General features: G+C 42.7%; 1 protein-coding gene across 1 annotated transcript in view; it reads left to right on the forward strand.

Annotated features, from left to right (window-relative positions):
* Positions 1-1,258: 1,258 nt before the first annotated feature.
* LOC122921989 (cholesterol 24-hydroxylase-like) overlaps positions 1,259-12,220 on the forward strand; it is a 33,290-nt gene continuing 22,328 nt past the window's right edge. The window contains exons 1-4 of the mRNA XM_044272368.1: positions 1,259-1,431; positions 4,158-4,235; positions 6,199-6,280; positions 9,201-9,271. Of these exons, the coding sequence (XP_044128303.1) occupies positions 1,295-1,431; positions 4,158-4,235; positions 6,199-6,280; positions 9,201-9,271 (368 nt within the window). The 5' untranslated portion in view covers positions 1,259-1,294. The remainder of the gene's footprint in view (positions 1,432-4,157; positions 4,236-6,198; positions 6,281-9,200; positions 9,272-12,220) is intronic.

The raw sequence follows: 12,220 nt of genomic DNA on the forward strand, positions 1-12,220 counted from the left end.
CGACAGATCCTACAGATATATTGTGTCCCCACCTTCCCTCCATCTACCCTTTCTTTATAAAGTGTGCTCCAGCACCCATGACTCTTCTCCTTGATCCCTTCATGCTGCTCTCTTTCTTCAGTAGTAACATTTCAGCCTTCTGTGCCATCCCATCCATGCCCACCTGTCTTGAAATCCCCTGTGCCTCCTCACTACTCCCTGCTCCTTTTTTGCACTCTCCTATGTCTGCTCTGCCCGTTCTCTGCTCCACTACTACCCATCACCTACATCACTTGTAGTTAAGATAATTTATGTCCAGTTTTCCTGTCCTATACATTTTCAAATTAAATCCTGGAATGCAGACATTTTTGGGGGAGCCACACGATCATTGTAAGGGGGAACTCCACACTGAATACAGGAGGGAAGAGGAACAGTAACTGGGCCTGGAAACTAGGGAAGAAACAGGTCACCTCCTAGACAACCCTAATCCAGGCCGTGACTACCTATCAATATGAATAGACCTTGAAAGTAGGACTATTCATAAGCAGGATACCTAGGCCTTTATATCCCTATAAGGCCCTGAAAAAGGTTAGGACCAGAGACAACCCATTTCTCCCCAGATGGACGAATGGAAGTCTCTGTCTCAGGCCCAAATACAAACAGGGAATATAACAAATACAAACAAACGCGACACTTAACTTCTGTAGAGATGGAAGAACAGGAACACCAGAGACGACCTCACACCAGCTCAGCCAAACCCAAATGAAGATATCTACCGCAGAGTCAGAAGGGTGAAGTGAGACTATAAATGGAGGAAGTGATGACCACTGAGCAACAGCTTAGAGAATGGAAGTGGTTATTAACCCTATCAACACTGAATCAAGAGAAATCAAGGAGGCTGTTAGATTCCTCCTCGCTCAGCCAATCTCCTTGATTTCCTGACATCAGTCACCTGAGGGACCGTGACACACATATTGTGAAGCTTCCCCTGTGATTTCCTCACTGATGTTCAGAGTGGTAAAAATACCAGCTGCAACTGCAAATGTTAAAAGAGAAATTATGATGAGCAGTGAACTGTGTAAATTGGTGAAATCTTCCTCCAGCAGGTGCCAGTCTATAGTATTTGACTCTCATACAAAGTGAGTTCCTGAGGGGGTTTTCTCCATGCCTGGAGCATCAGACCAAGTATGTAAGATGCGCCTCCTTGTGCTCCTGGAGGAGGGACGCTGTGACTTTTTATGCAGCCTGCTTCTTGCTTTGTGTCACAGTAGATGTCACAAGCAGCATCCTCTGACCTGTGCTGATACAAGAAGACATGGGGCTATGGGCTTTTATGACCGCAGCTCTTATTCTGCTCCTGATCCTGGTTGTCTTCTGTTTCCTTCTTTACTGTGGATACATCTACTACAAGCATATGAAGTATGACCACATCCCTGGTCCTCCCAGAGACAGGTAAGGAGCGAGGAGGGGGTAGACAGAGAGACAATGTTACGCTGCACACACCAATGGCTTGCAGTTCTGCTGGAAAGAAAGTTTGAGGGGTTCAGATGTTTCATGTAGTTAAATCCCCACCTCTAATGGAGTAGCAATAGGGGGTGAAGAGCTCATAATCACACCGGACCCTTTATCTGGGGGACCACCAGCTCCTCTGCCACATAAGATCTCTGTAAGTGGAGCACATGCACTGATTTACTATACCAGGACTAGGAGCTATCTCTGTCTGTCTTTCTCCACAACACAGCAGCAGAACTCAGCTGTGAGAAGTATTAGCACTGTATTGGGTTTTAGCTTCGGAATGTAAATAAGACTGCTCATATAAACTGACAGCAAGCAGAGATTGTGTTGGGTTACTGAAACATACAGTATATTAGAAGGTGACGGAATGTTTCATTATACAAGTATTAGTTCATCACCATTTAGCTTTCCATTCTTCTGATCCGTCAGAACAGTGTCGGACTGGGGTACCTAGGGCCCACCAGTAAAATGTATTTTGGGGGCCCACCGTACGGATACATTCAAATATAATAAATAATCTAACAAGTTTTTTATATGAACATAGGCTTGTGGAGGTACTGTACATTTGAATATATGTATGTAGTGCAGTATGGCTAATGTGTAATGTGCCACTTGTGCAGGGGGTGGGAGACTAGGGGCCCACTTTGCCCAGGGGCCCACCGGGGGATTCTCCTGTACTTCTGTCGGCCAGTCTGAGAATAATTGAAGAAAAAAAGGACCGCAGAAATTGAGCGGACCTGTTACATCCAACGTATATATAATGACAGTAGTGGAGCACTACACTGACGAGACGGAGATGCATTTAGCAATCTGAGCGTGATTTTTTTTTTTTGACAGAAAAAAAAGTCCTGCATGCAGTACTTTTTTCTATCAAAACAGATGAATCTCAGACGGAAATGACTCAAACGGATGCCAAATGATGCAACAGGATTTGTTTTTTTCACAGGATCCTGTTTAGTGTTGAGAGAACTTGTGTTTACAAGTTTGGCGAACGAAGTTCGGGTTATCTAGGAATTCTGTTATGGATTCCGCTAAGACGGAACATAAGTTATGGTCCGTGATAGCGGAATCCATAACCTGAACCCGAACCTTGTACGCCGAACTTGAAAGCACAAGTTCATTCATCCCTAATCCTGTTTTTAAATTTTCTCTTTTTCTGACAGATCAGGAGAACGGAAAGCTAAACGGTGATGGGAACTCAGCCTTAAAGGGAACATGTCATCAACTTTATGCTGCCCATACTAACGGCAGCATAAAGTAGAGACAGATGAGTTGATTTCAGCGGTCTGTCATTTAAAAGTTAAAAGTATTGCAGACATGGGTATATGTAAAATGACACCCCAAAACACATTGCCCAACTTCTCCTGAGTACGGCGATACCAGATGTGTGACACTTTATTGCAGCCAAGGTGGGCAAAGGGGCACATATTCCAAAGAGCACCTTTCGGATTTCACAGGTCATTTTTTACACATTTTGATTTCAAACTACTTCTCACACATTAGGGCCCCTAAAAAGCCAGGGCAGTATAACTACCCCACAAGTGACCCCATTTTGGAAAGAAGACACCCCAAGGTATTTCGTGATGGGCATAGTGAGTTCATGGAAGTTTTTATTTTTTGTCACAAGTTAGTGGAATATGAGACTTTGTAAGGAAAGAAAATAAAAAATCATTTTCCGCTAACTTGTGACAAAAAATAAAAAGTTCTATGAACTCACTATGCCCATCAGCGAATACCTTAGGGTGTCTACTTTCCGAAATGGGGTCATTTGTGGGGGTTTTCTACTGTCTGGGCATTGTAGAACCTCAGGAAACATGACAGGTGCTCAGAAAGTCAGAGCTGCTTCAAAAAGCGGAAATTCACATTTTTGTACCATAGTTTGTAAACGCTATAACTTTTACCCAAACCATTTTTTTTTTATCAAAGACATGTAGAACAATAAATTTAGAGAAAAATGTATATATAGATGTCGTTTTTTTGAAAAATTTTACAACTGAAAGTGAAAAATGTAATTTTTTTGCAAAAATGTTGTTAAATTTCGATTAATAACAAAAAAAGTTAAAATGTCAGCAGCAATGAAATACCACCAAATGAAAGCTCTATTAGTGAGAAGAAAAAGAGGTAAAATTCATTTGGGTGGTAAGTTGCATGACCGAGCAATAAACGGTGAAATAGTGTAGTGCAGAAGTGTAAAAAGTGGCCTGGTCATTAAGGGGGTTTCAGCTAGCGGGGGCTGAGGTGGTTAAACTTTATTTACAGAAGCCCCCTGGCAGTCTTATATCCCATACACAGAATGGTTACTAAGAATGAGAGTTTTACCCTTGTGATCGTAGTGCTCCAGTACTGTCATTGTATATACATTGGGTGTAACAGGGCCGCTCAGTTTCAAAGTCATTATTTTTCAGTTATTCCAGTTTTTTACAACAGTAAAACTCATCCTCCTGGTTGCAGCGACTCTCACCGTCCGCCGCACACAATGTTAAAAAGAATCTGCTCCATACATGTAGAGCTATTAACAAGCATGACATGGCAAGAAAAGCCAAAGTGCCACACAATCACCACATGTAATTCTACCTGTAGCCGTGTCCAATCGACCCCCTATAACAGCTCGAAGGAAACAATTCGCTACATATAGTACAATGTAGACTGTGTTTATTCTGCAGTTTTTTCTTCGGACACTCACCCACAATAAGGAAGCTGATGAGCAATAATTTGATCATGTATGACACCTTCCTGGAATGGTAAGTAGTCACCAGACAATTACTGGCCATAATTAATGGCTGGCAACTATAATATATTATTTAATGTTACTGGTTTGAATTTCTATGTGGAGTCAAACATAGGTGTTTGCTAAAGGGATTGGATCTACATAGAAAGATGATCACAGAGTATCTTTATGTGACCACCAGTGATCAAAGAAAGCCTGGCAGTAAGTGTTCAGTTTCCTATCAGAACCACAGAGGAAATGAAACATTAGAATAATTTTTTTTCAATTTGTCTTTATTAAAAATCTTCAACCATTTCTGAGATACAGGGGTTAAAAATAAGTCTGTTCGCAAGCTCTCATTTTCTGTTTTCTTTGAATCCCATCATCTGACAGCTCATGTATAGCTCTTATCTTTCATAGCCTGACCTTATAAACACTTATCTAAGCCATATTCTTATCAGTTTGGTAAGAATTGCTCTATAATCAGTGTTTATGAGGTCATGAGCATCCAGAAATAGGGGTGCAACACTTCTCTTGTACCATGCAACCACAGGGTGGACCCCAAGGTCAGACTATGCCTTGCACCTTTTTTACAGGTTGTCGTACTCACAGTTCATGTTTCCACAGTGTCCACTGCGGAATGTGGATCTTTTAGCAACTTCCCTAGTAAAGTATGTCCAGACACCATAAGACATTCAACAGTGTCCACCGCGAAATGTGGATCTTTTAGCAACTTCCATAGAAATGTATGTCCAGATTACATAAGACATAATTTCCCTAAAATCATCACCATCATCTGACAGCTCATGTGTAGCTCTTATTTCTCATCTCCTGACCTCATAAACACTTTTCTAAGCCATATTCTTATCAGTTGGGTAAGAATTGCGCTATAATCAGTGTTTACAAGGTCACAGGCATCCAGAAATAGGAGTGCAACACTTTTCTTGTACCATGCAATCACAGGGTGGACCCCAAGGTCAGAGTATGCTTTGCACCTTATTTACAGGTTATCACAGTTCATGTTTCCACAGTGTCCACCGCAGAATGTAATATTTTAGCAACTTCTATAGTAAAGTATGTCCAGGCACCATAAGACTTAATTTTCCTGAACATGGTTGCTGTAGAGCTTCCTTTAGGTAAGTTATCTCTACAGGGCTTCTACACACACCTGCTCTCAACACTGAAATGTTGTGTAAAGATCACTTTTGTCCCTTTTCACTGCATTTTGCTTCCCTCTGGCTGGTTTTCACTCCAGGGCTGTAATAAGCTGCTTACTCTTCGCTTCCTAGCTCTAGACTCCACTAACTCCTGGAAAATGCATGGATACATCATAAAACACATTTTCGACTTTTTAGGGTAGAATGCACATAAAACCCTTTTGCAGGGGATCACTGCACTCTAAAGTGAATGGTGGGGCAGAGAGCCATAGGCTATTGAGCCCTGTGGCATTAGGCATTTGTATCACTGTCCTAAGGACAGCAATTATAATGAATATAGGAGGTCACATGTGGCCCCCGGCTAGTTGCACAAGTACTTGTTATTCCTAGCATTAATTTATACAGAGAGCATCTGATCGTTATGTATCTGGCTAGCGGCAGTGCAGAGGGCTCAGGCGGTCCGTTTCCCTGTAGGGTCTGTGGACTGTCCCCCCGGGCATTCAAGTCAATGAGTTATCTGGTAATACAGGACAGTTCCTGCAGAGCCAGAGGCACTCTGTAACTGCCTCTGAACAGGACCCCCTCTAATAACTCCAAATTCCCTAACAGGGTGTATGGACATGGGCTTCCTAAACTGGGAAACCGGCCACCGGGTAACGTTACAGCAGAATCTGAAGCCAGCTGCAATCTCCCTGTTCTGAGAGGCCAGAACTGCAGCAATCTGCTGATTTCTGGGGCAGATTCATGATAAAAGGGGATGTCTGAATCTGCTGCTAGTGTTAGGTAATCACATGAATCCGCACAGGTTTCTGTATTGTCATGATAACATTTATTTTCTAGGGTTGAGAAGTACGGTCCAGTGGTACGTGTTAATTTGTCAAGCACTACAATAGTCTTTGTTGCCAGTCCGGAAGCGGTTAAGGTAAGTAACCAATCATACTGTATATGTATATTCCACTATAGTCTTGTATTCTCCTACAGGTAACTGCATTGTGCCGCTCATTGATCTGCCTCATATAGAGTATATCATCGTGGTTTGCCATTAAAGAGCACCTGTCAGCAGGATCCATCCTATTAAATCAGGCATACTGCCTGGTTGGGTTGATCATGCTGATTAAAAAGATAGCCTTCTTTTGCCTGTATATTAAACATCATCTTTTTACTTCATATGCAAATGAAGCAAACGGGCAAATGAGCAAATTCAAGTGCCAGGGGGCTGGACTGAGTCCTTGGAGCACTGCTAACACTCCTGTGCTCTGCACTCTCCCCCTCCCCTTGATTGACAAGGATAGACATCAAGCATGGCGTAGGAAGAAGCAGCAGATGCAATCATGCTTCTCATATCTGTGCCACTCAGTTCCTTCTCAAAGTTTGCCTTTACACTGAGAAACAGATCTTGCACTAGATATGGGGAGTGTTATGTATAGGTATCAGGAAAGTAGTAAAAATTATTCTATATCTGTGCATTACCTGCATCAGGCCATTTTTAATTTCCTATCGACTCTTATAATGGGTTTAATAAGGGAGAAAAAATTAACAGAAGAAAACATTTATAAATCTCTTTGGGGATTCAAACCTGAGACCCTATATATTGAAGGCAAAACACTTTCCTCTAGGATATAGCCCTACCATGTCGGCAATAATGGTTTGCTATGCTTAGAAAGCTAATACACATTACTGGTTTCTTCACAGGCATATATTGTTTCTTCAAAGATATGAGAAGCCCGATTGCATGTGCTTCTTCTGCCCTTACCATGCTTGTTGTCTAGCCCTGTCAATCAAGGGGCGGGGGAGTGTTTAGAGCACAAGGGCATTACAAAAGCAGTCCTCCGAGGATGTAGTCTGCCCCCCCCCCATCCCCAGAGATAATCTCTGCAGCTGTTTAACATACAGACAAAAGAAGGGTATCGTTTTAATCAGCATGATCAACCCTACCAGGCAGTATGCCTATTTTAATATGGTTGATCCTGCTGACAGAGGCTCTTTAACAAGGCAACAATATCTCTGAATGCATAATATACAGTGGGATGCGAAAGTTTGGGCAACCTTGTTAATCGTCATGATTTTCCTGTATAAATTGTTGGTTGTTACGATAAAAAATGTCAGTTAAATATATCATATAGGAGACACACACAGTGATATTTGAGAAGTGAAATGAAGTTTATTGGATTTACAGAAAGTGCTATAATTGTTTAAACAAAATTAGGCAGGTGCATAAATTTGGCCACCACAAAAAAGAAATGAAATCAATATTTAGTAGATCCTCCTTTTGCGGAAATTACAGCCTCTAAACGCTTCCTGTAGGTTCCAATGAGAGTCTGGATTCTGGTTGAAGGTATTTTGGACCATTCCTCTTTACAAAACATCTTTAGTTCATTCAGGTTTGGTGGCTTCCAAGCATGGACAGCTCTCTTTAAGTCACACTACAGATTTTCTATTATATTTAGGTCTGGGGACTGAGATGGCCATTCCAGAACGTTGTACTTGTTCCTCTGCATAAATGCCTTAGTGGATTTTGAGCAGTGTTTAGGGTCGTTGTCTTGTTGAAAGATCCAGCCCCGGCGCAGCTTCAGCTTTGTCACTGATTCCTGGACATTGGTCTCCAGAATCTGCTGATACTGAGTGGAATCCATGCGTCCCTCAACTTTGACAAGATTCCCAGTCTCTGCACTGGCCACAGCCCACAGCATGATGGAACCACCACCATATTTTACTGTAGGTAGCAGGTGTTTTTCTTGGAATGCTGTGTTCTTTTTCCTCCATGCATAACGCCCCTTGTTATGGCCAAATAACTCAATTTTAGTTTCATCAGTCCACAGCACCTTATTCCAAAATGAAGCTGGCTTGTCCCAATGTGCTTTAGCCCACCTCAAGCGGCGGAGAAAAGGCTTCCTCTGCATCCCTCTCGCATACAGCATCTCCTTGTGTAAAGTGCGCCGAATGGTTGAACGATGCACAGTGACTCCATGCAAGATGATGTTGTAGGTCTTTGGTGCTGGTCTGTGGGTTGACTCTGACTGTTCTCACCAATCGTCGCTTCTGTCTATCCGAGATTTTTCTTGGTCGGCCACTTCGAGCCTTAACTTGAACTGAGCCTGTGGTCTTCCATTTCCTCAATATGTTCCTAACTGTGGAGACAGACGGCGGAAATCTCTGAGACAGCTTTCTGTATCCTTCCCCTAAACCATGATGGTGAACAATCTTTGTCTTCGGGTCATTTGAGAGTTGTTTGGAGACCCCCATGTTGCTACTCTTCAGAGAAAATTAAAAGAGGAGGGAAACTTACAATTGACCCCCTTAAATACTCTTTCTCATAATTGGATTCACCTGTGTATGTAGGTCAGGGGTCACTGAGCTTACCAAGCCAATCTGAGTTCCAATAATTAGTTCTAAAGGTTTTGGAATCAATAAAATGACAACAACAGCAGAGCCCACATGTCTGCACCGGCCTAATTCTGTTTAAACAATTATAGCACTTTCTGTAAATCCAATAAACTTCATTTCACTTCTCAAATATCACTGTGTGTGTCTCCTATATGATAGATTTAACTGACATTTTTTATCGTAACAACCAACGATTTATACAGGAAAATCATGACGATTAACAAGGTTGCCCAAACTTTCACATCCCACTGTACATATGGTACATATACACAAATGTATACACAGCTAGTTCTTTATGCACCAGTGTACCTCAGGCACAAGAACTGGTTACAGTCCCCTTTACGACTAGCAGTGCCTGATCCTCATTAAAGAGAATCTTTAGAAAGAACAGGTCTGATCTGTTATTTTTATACTGGCTTTTACTTATGATTTCATTTTGTTTTTTGGCTTTTTTGCAGAAATTCTTGATGTCACCAAAATATACCAAAGATAATTTCTATGAATGTGTTGAGACTATGTTTGGAGTAAGGTAACAATGGCTTGAAGGGTTTTCTAACCTTTGCAACCGGTTTTTATATTTAGTGCAGCAAACAGAGATCCAGCGCTTGAGGGTTCTTTGCTTGATAAAAAGTTCAGCTATTGATCATCCATGTAAATATCGACACAGAGAAAAACAGCAGCTGACTCAAATATATCCAGCATAAAACATGACACAACTTTGCAAATGAGCATTCAGCTGAAAGCTATGGAAGGTGTATGGGCATCTTAGTCAGTGGAATACTGTGGGTGGTCACTGGAGAAAATACAGAATTCTAGAACATCTCTGTATATACAATGCATTCAGAAAGTCTTCAGACCCTTTCCCTTTTTTTCACATTTTGTTATGTTGCAGCCTTTTGCTAAAGTCAAAAAATTCAAGTCTCCCCCCCCCCTTCATTCTGCACTCGAAAGTATAAACTGAATTTTTGCAGATATATTTAAAAAGAAAAACTATGCAGAAGTATTTGGAGACCCTTTGTTATGATATTTGACATTTAGCTCTGGGGCCTCGTTTCTCTACATCATCTTTAAGATGTTTCTACACCTTGATTGCAGTCCAACTGTGTTAAATGCAGTGGATTGGATATGATTTAGAGACTCACAGCCCTGTCTATATAAGATCTCACAGCAGACAATGCATATCAGAGTGAAAACCAAGCCATGAGGAGAACTGCCTGTAGAGCTGAGAGAGAGGATTTTGTGAAGGTTCAGGTCTGGAAATAGGAAAAAATGTCTTCAGCAATGAAAGTTCCCAAAAGTACAGTGGCATCCATAATTCTTAAATATTAGAAGTTTGGAACAACCAGAACTCTACCTAGAGCAGGGAGAAGAGCCTTGGTAATAGAGGTGACCAAGAATCCAATGGTCATGCTAGCTGAGCTCCAAAGATCCTGTGTGCAGATGAGAGAAACTTCCAGAAGGTCAACCATCACTGCAGCCTCCACCAATCTCAGTAGAAGACACATGAAAGCCACCTGGAGTTTGTTAAAAAGACACTTAAATGGTTTTTAGACAGCGAGAAACAAGATTCTCTGGTCTGATGTGCAGTGGCCGGGTTGAAGGCACCAATGCTATGCTGGGTCCCCCGGACACCGTCGAGGTGTCACCACTTGCTGCTCTCTGGAAGTGATGGTGTGGTGCACTCCAATGGGAATTAAGTCTAGAGAGTCAGGGTCTGCAGTAACCAATGTGCTTACTGGAGGAATTCAGGTACAAAACAATACAGGTGAGGCTTAGGGCTGGCTTCTCCAGTCTCCTCCCTGGGAGAAGAAGGGTTTTTATGCTGAGGAAAGGCCTGAGCTAGCTGTCCCTCTCTCTCTCTCAGAAGGCAGGTACCCCAGCCAAAGCAAAGGCTGGAGGTCCACAGTCTGTAGCTCAGTAGTCTGGATGGCTCTTTGATCACAGGGCTGGTGACCCATGGTCTGAGGCTCTGACTGCTCTCCTTATATTACCATTTCTAACTAGACTGGAACCTTCTAGTGGGAGGGGTGGAGTGGAGAAACTCAGCACAAACAGATACAATGTTACATTTTCTGTTTCTTTTACACTTACATTAGAGCTTCAGTGATACTCAATGGCAATGACACAGCAGTTTTTCCAGACAAAAACAAGTTTCCAGAGATAACAACAGAACTTAGGCTAGTTTCACACTTGCGGCAGGACGGATCCGACAGGCTGTTCACCATGTCGGATCCGTCCTGCGGCTATTTCGCCGTGCCGCAGGACCGCCGCTCCGTCCCCATTGACTATAATGGGGACGGGGCAGAGCTCCGGCGCAGCACGGCGGTGCACGGAGAAAGCCGCCGGACTAAAAAGCCTGACATGCAGTAATTTTAGTCCGGCGCCCTTTCTCCATGCACCGCCGTGCTGCGCCGGAGCTCCGCCCCCGTCCCCATTATAGTCAATGGGGACGGAGCGGCGGTCCGGCGGCACGTCGAAATAGCCGCAGGACGGATCCGACAGGGTGAACAGCCTGTCGGATCCGTCCTGCCGCAAGTGTGAAAGTACCCTAAACCAGACAGTCACAAAGTCAGTCTGTTTGATTTTGGTGGTAAACCACATCTGGCTTTTTCCCTCCAAAACATGTTCTTCTTTAAACCCTATGGCAGCTGTGGAAAATTACCAGCTTCTTATTCAAAGTCACAAAAGTCTTTCAGTATTCATTAACCCTTTCCACAGAGGCTTGCAAATACAGTGCAAATGAACTGGATATATATCACAACATACATATAAAATGCAGTTAAACAGTAATAAACAGTATAAGTTAACCATTTTAACCCCTTAAGGACTCAGGGCGTATCGGTACGTCCTAAGTTTAAATCGCGATTGCGGCACGGCGGGGTTAATCTCAACAGGATGTCCGCTGAAACCCTGTCACAACCCCGTGACCCCCCCGTGTTGGCGATTGCCGCAAACCGCAGGTCAATTCAGACCTGCAGTTTGCGGCTTTTACCTTATCCGGCGGGCAGCGGGCGGCGGTGCCATCGGGCTGTAGGAGGGACCCGATGGCATGGAAGGCAGTGCGATGTCTAAGGAAGGCATTGCGCTGCCTTCCGGTGAAGAACCTGTGAGATCCAGCCCCCTGGATCTCACAGGCCGGGAGCTGTATGAGTAATACACACAGTATTACTCATACAACCAATGCATTACAATACAGAAGTATTGGAATGCATTGTAAAAGGGATTAGACCCCCAAAAGTTGAAGTCCCAAAGTGGGACAAAAAATTAAGTAAAAAAAAGTTGAAAAAATAAAGTTTTCCCCCCAAAAAATTAAAAGTTTTAAGTAAAAATAAACTGAAACGGTAAAAAATAGGGAAAAAAATATATACATATTAGGTATCGCTGCGTCCGTATCGACCGGCTCTATAAACATATCATATGACCTAACCCTTCAGATGAACACCGTAAAAAATAAAAACTGTGCTAAATAAACAATTTT

This window comes from Bufo gargarizans, chromosome 11 (assembly GCF_014858855.1).
Source record: "Bufo gargarizans isolate SCDJY-AF-19 chromosome 11, ASM1485885v1, whole genome shotgun sequence".
Taxonomy (NCBI): Eukaryota; Metazoa; Chordata; class Amphibia; order Anura; family Bufonidae; genus Bufo; species Bufo gargarizans.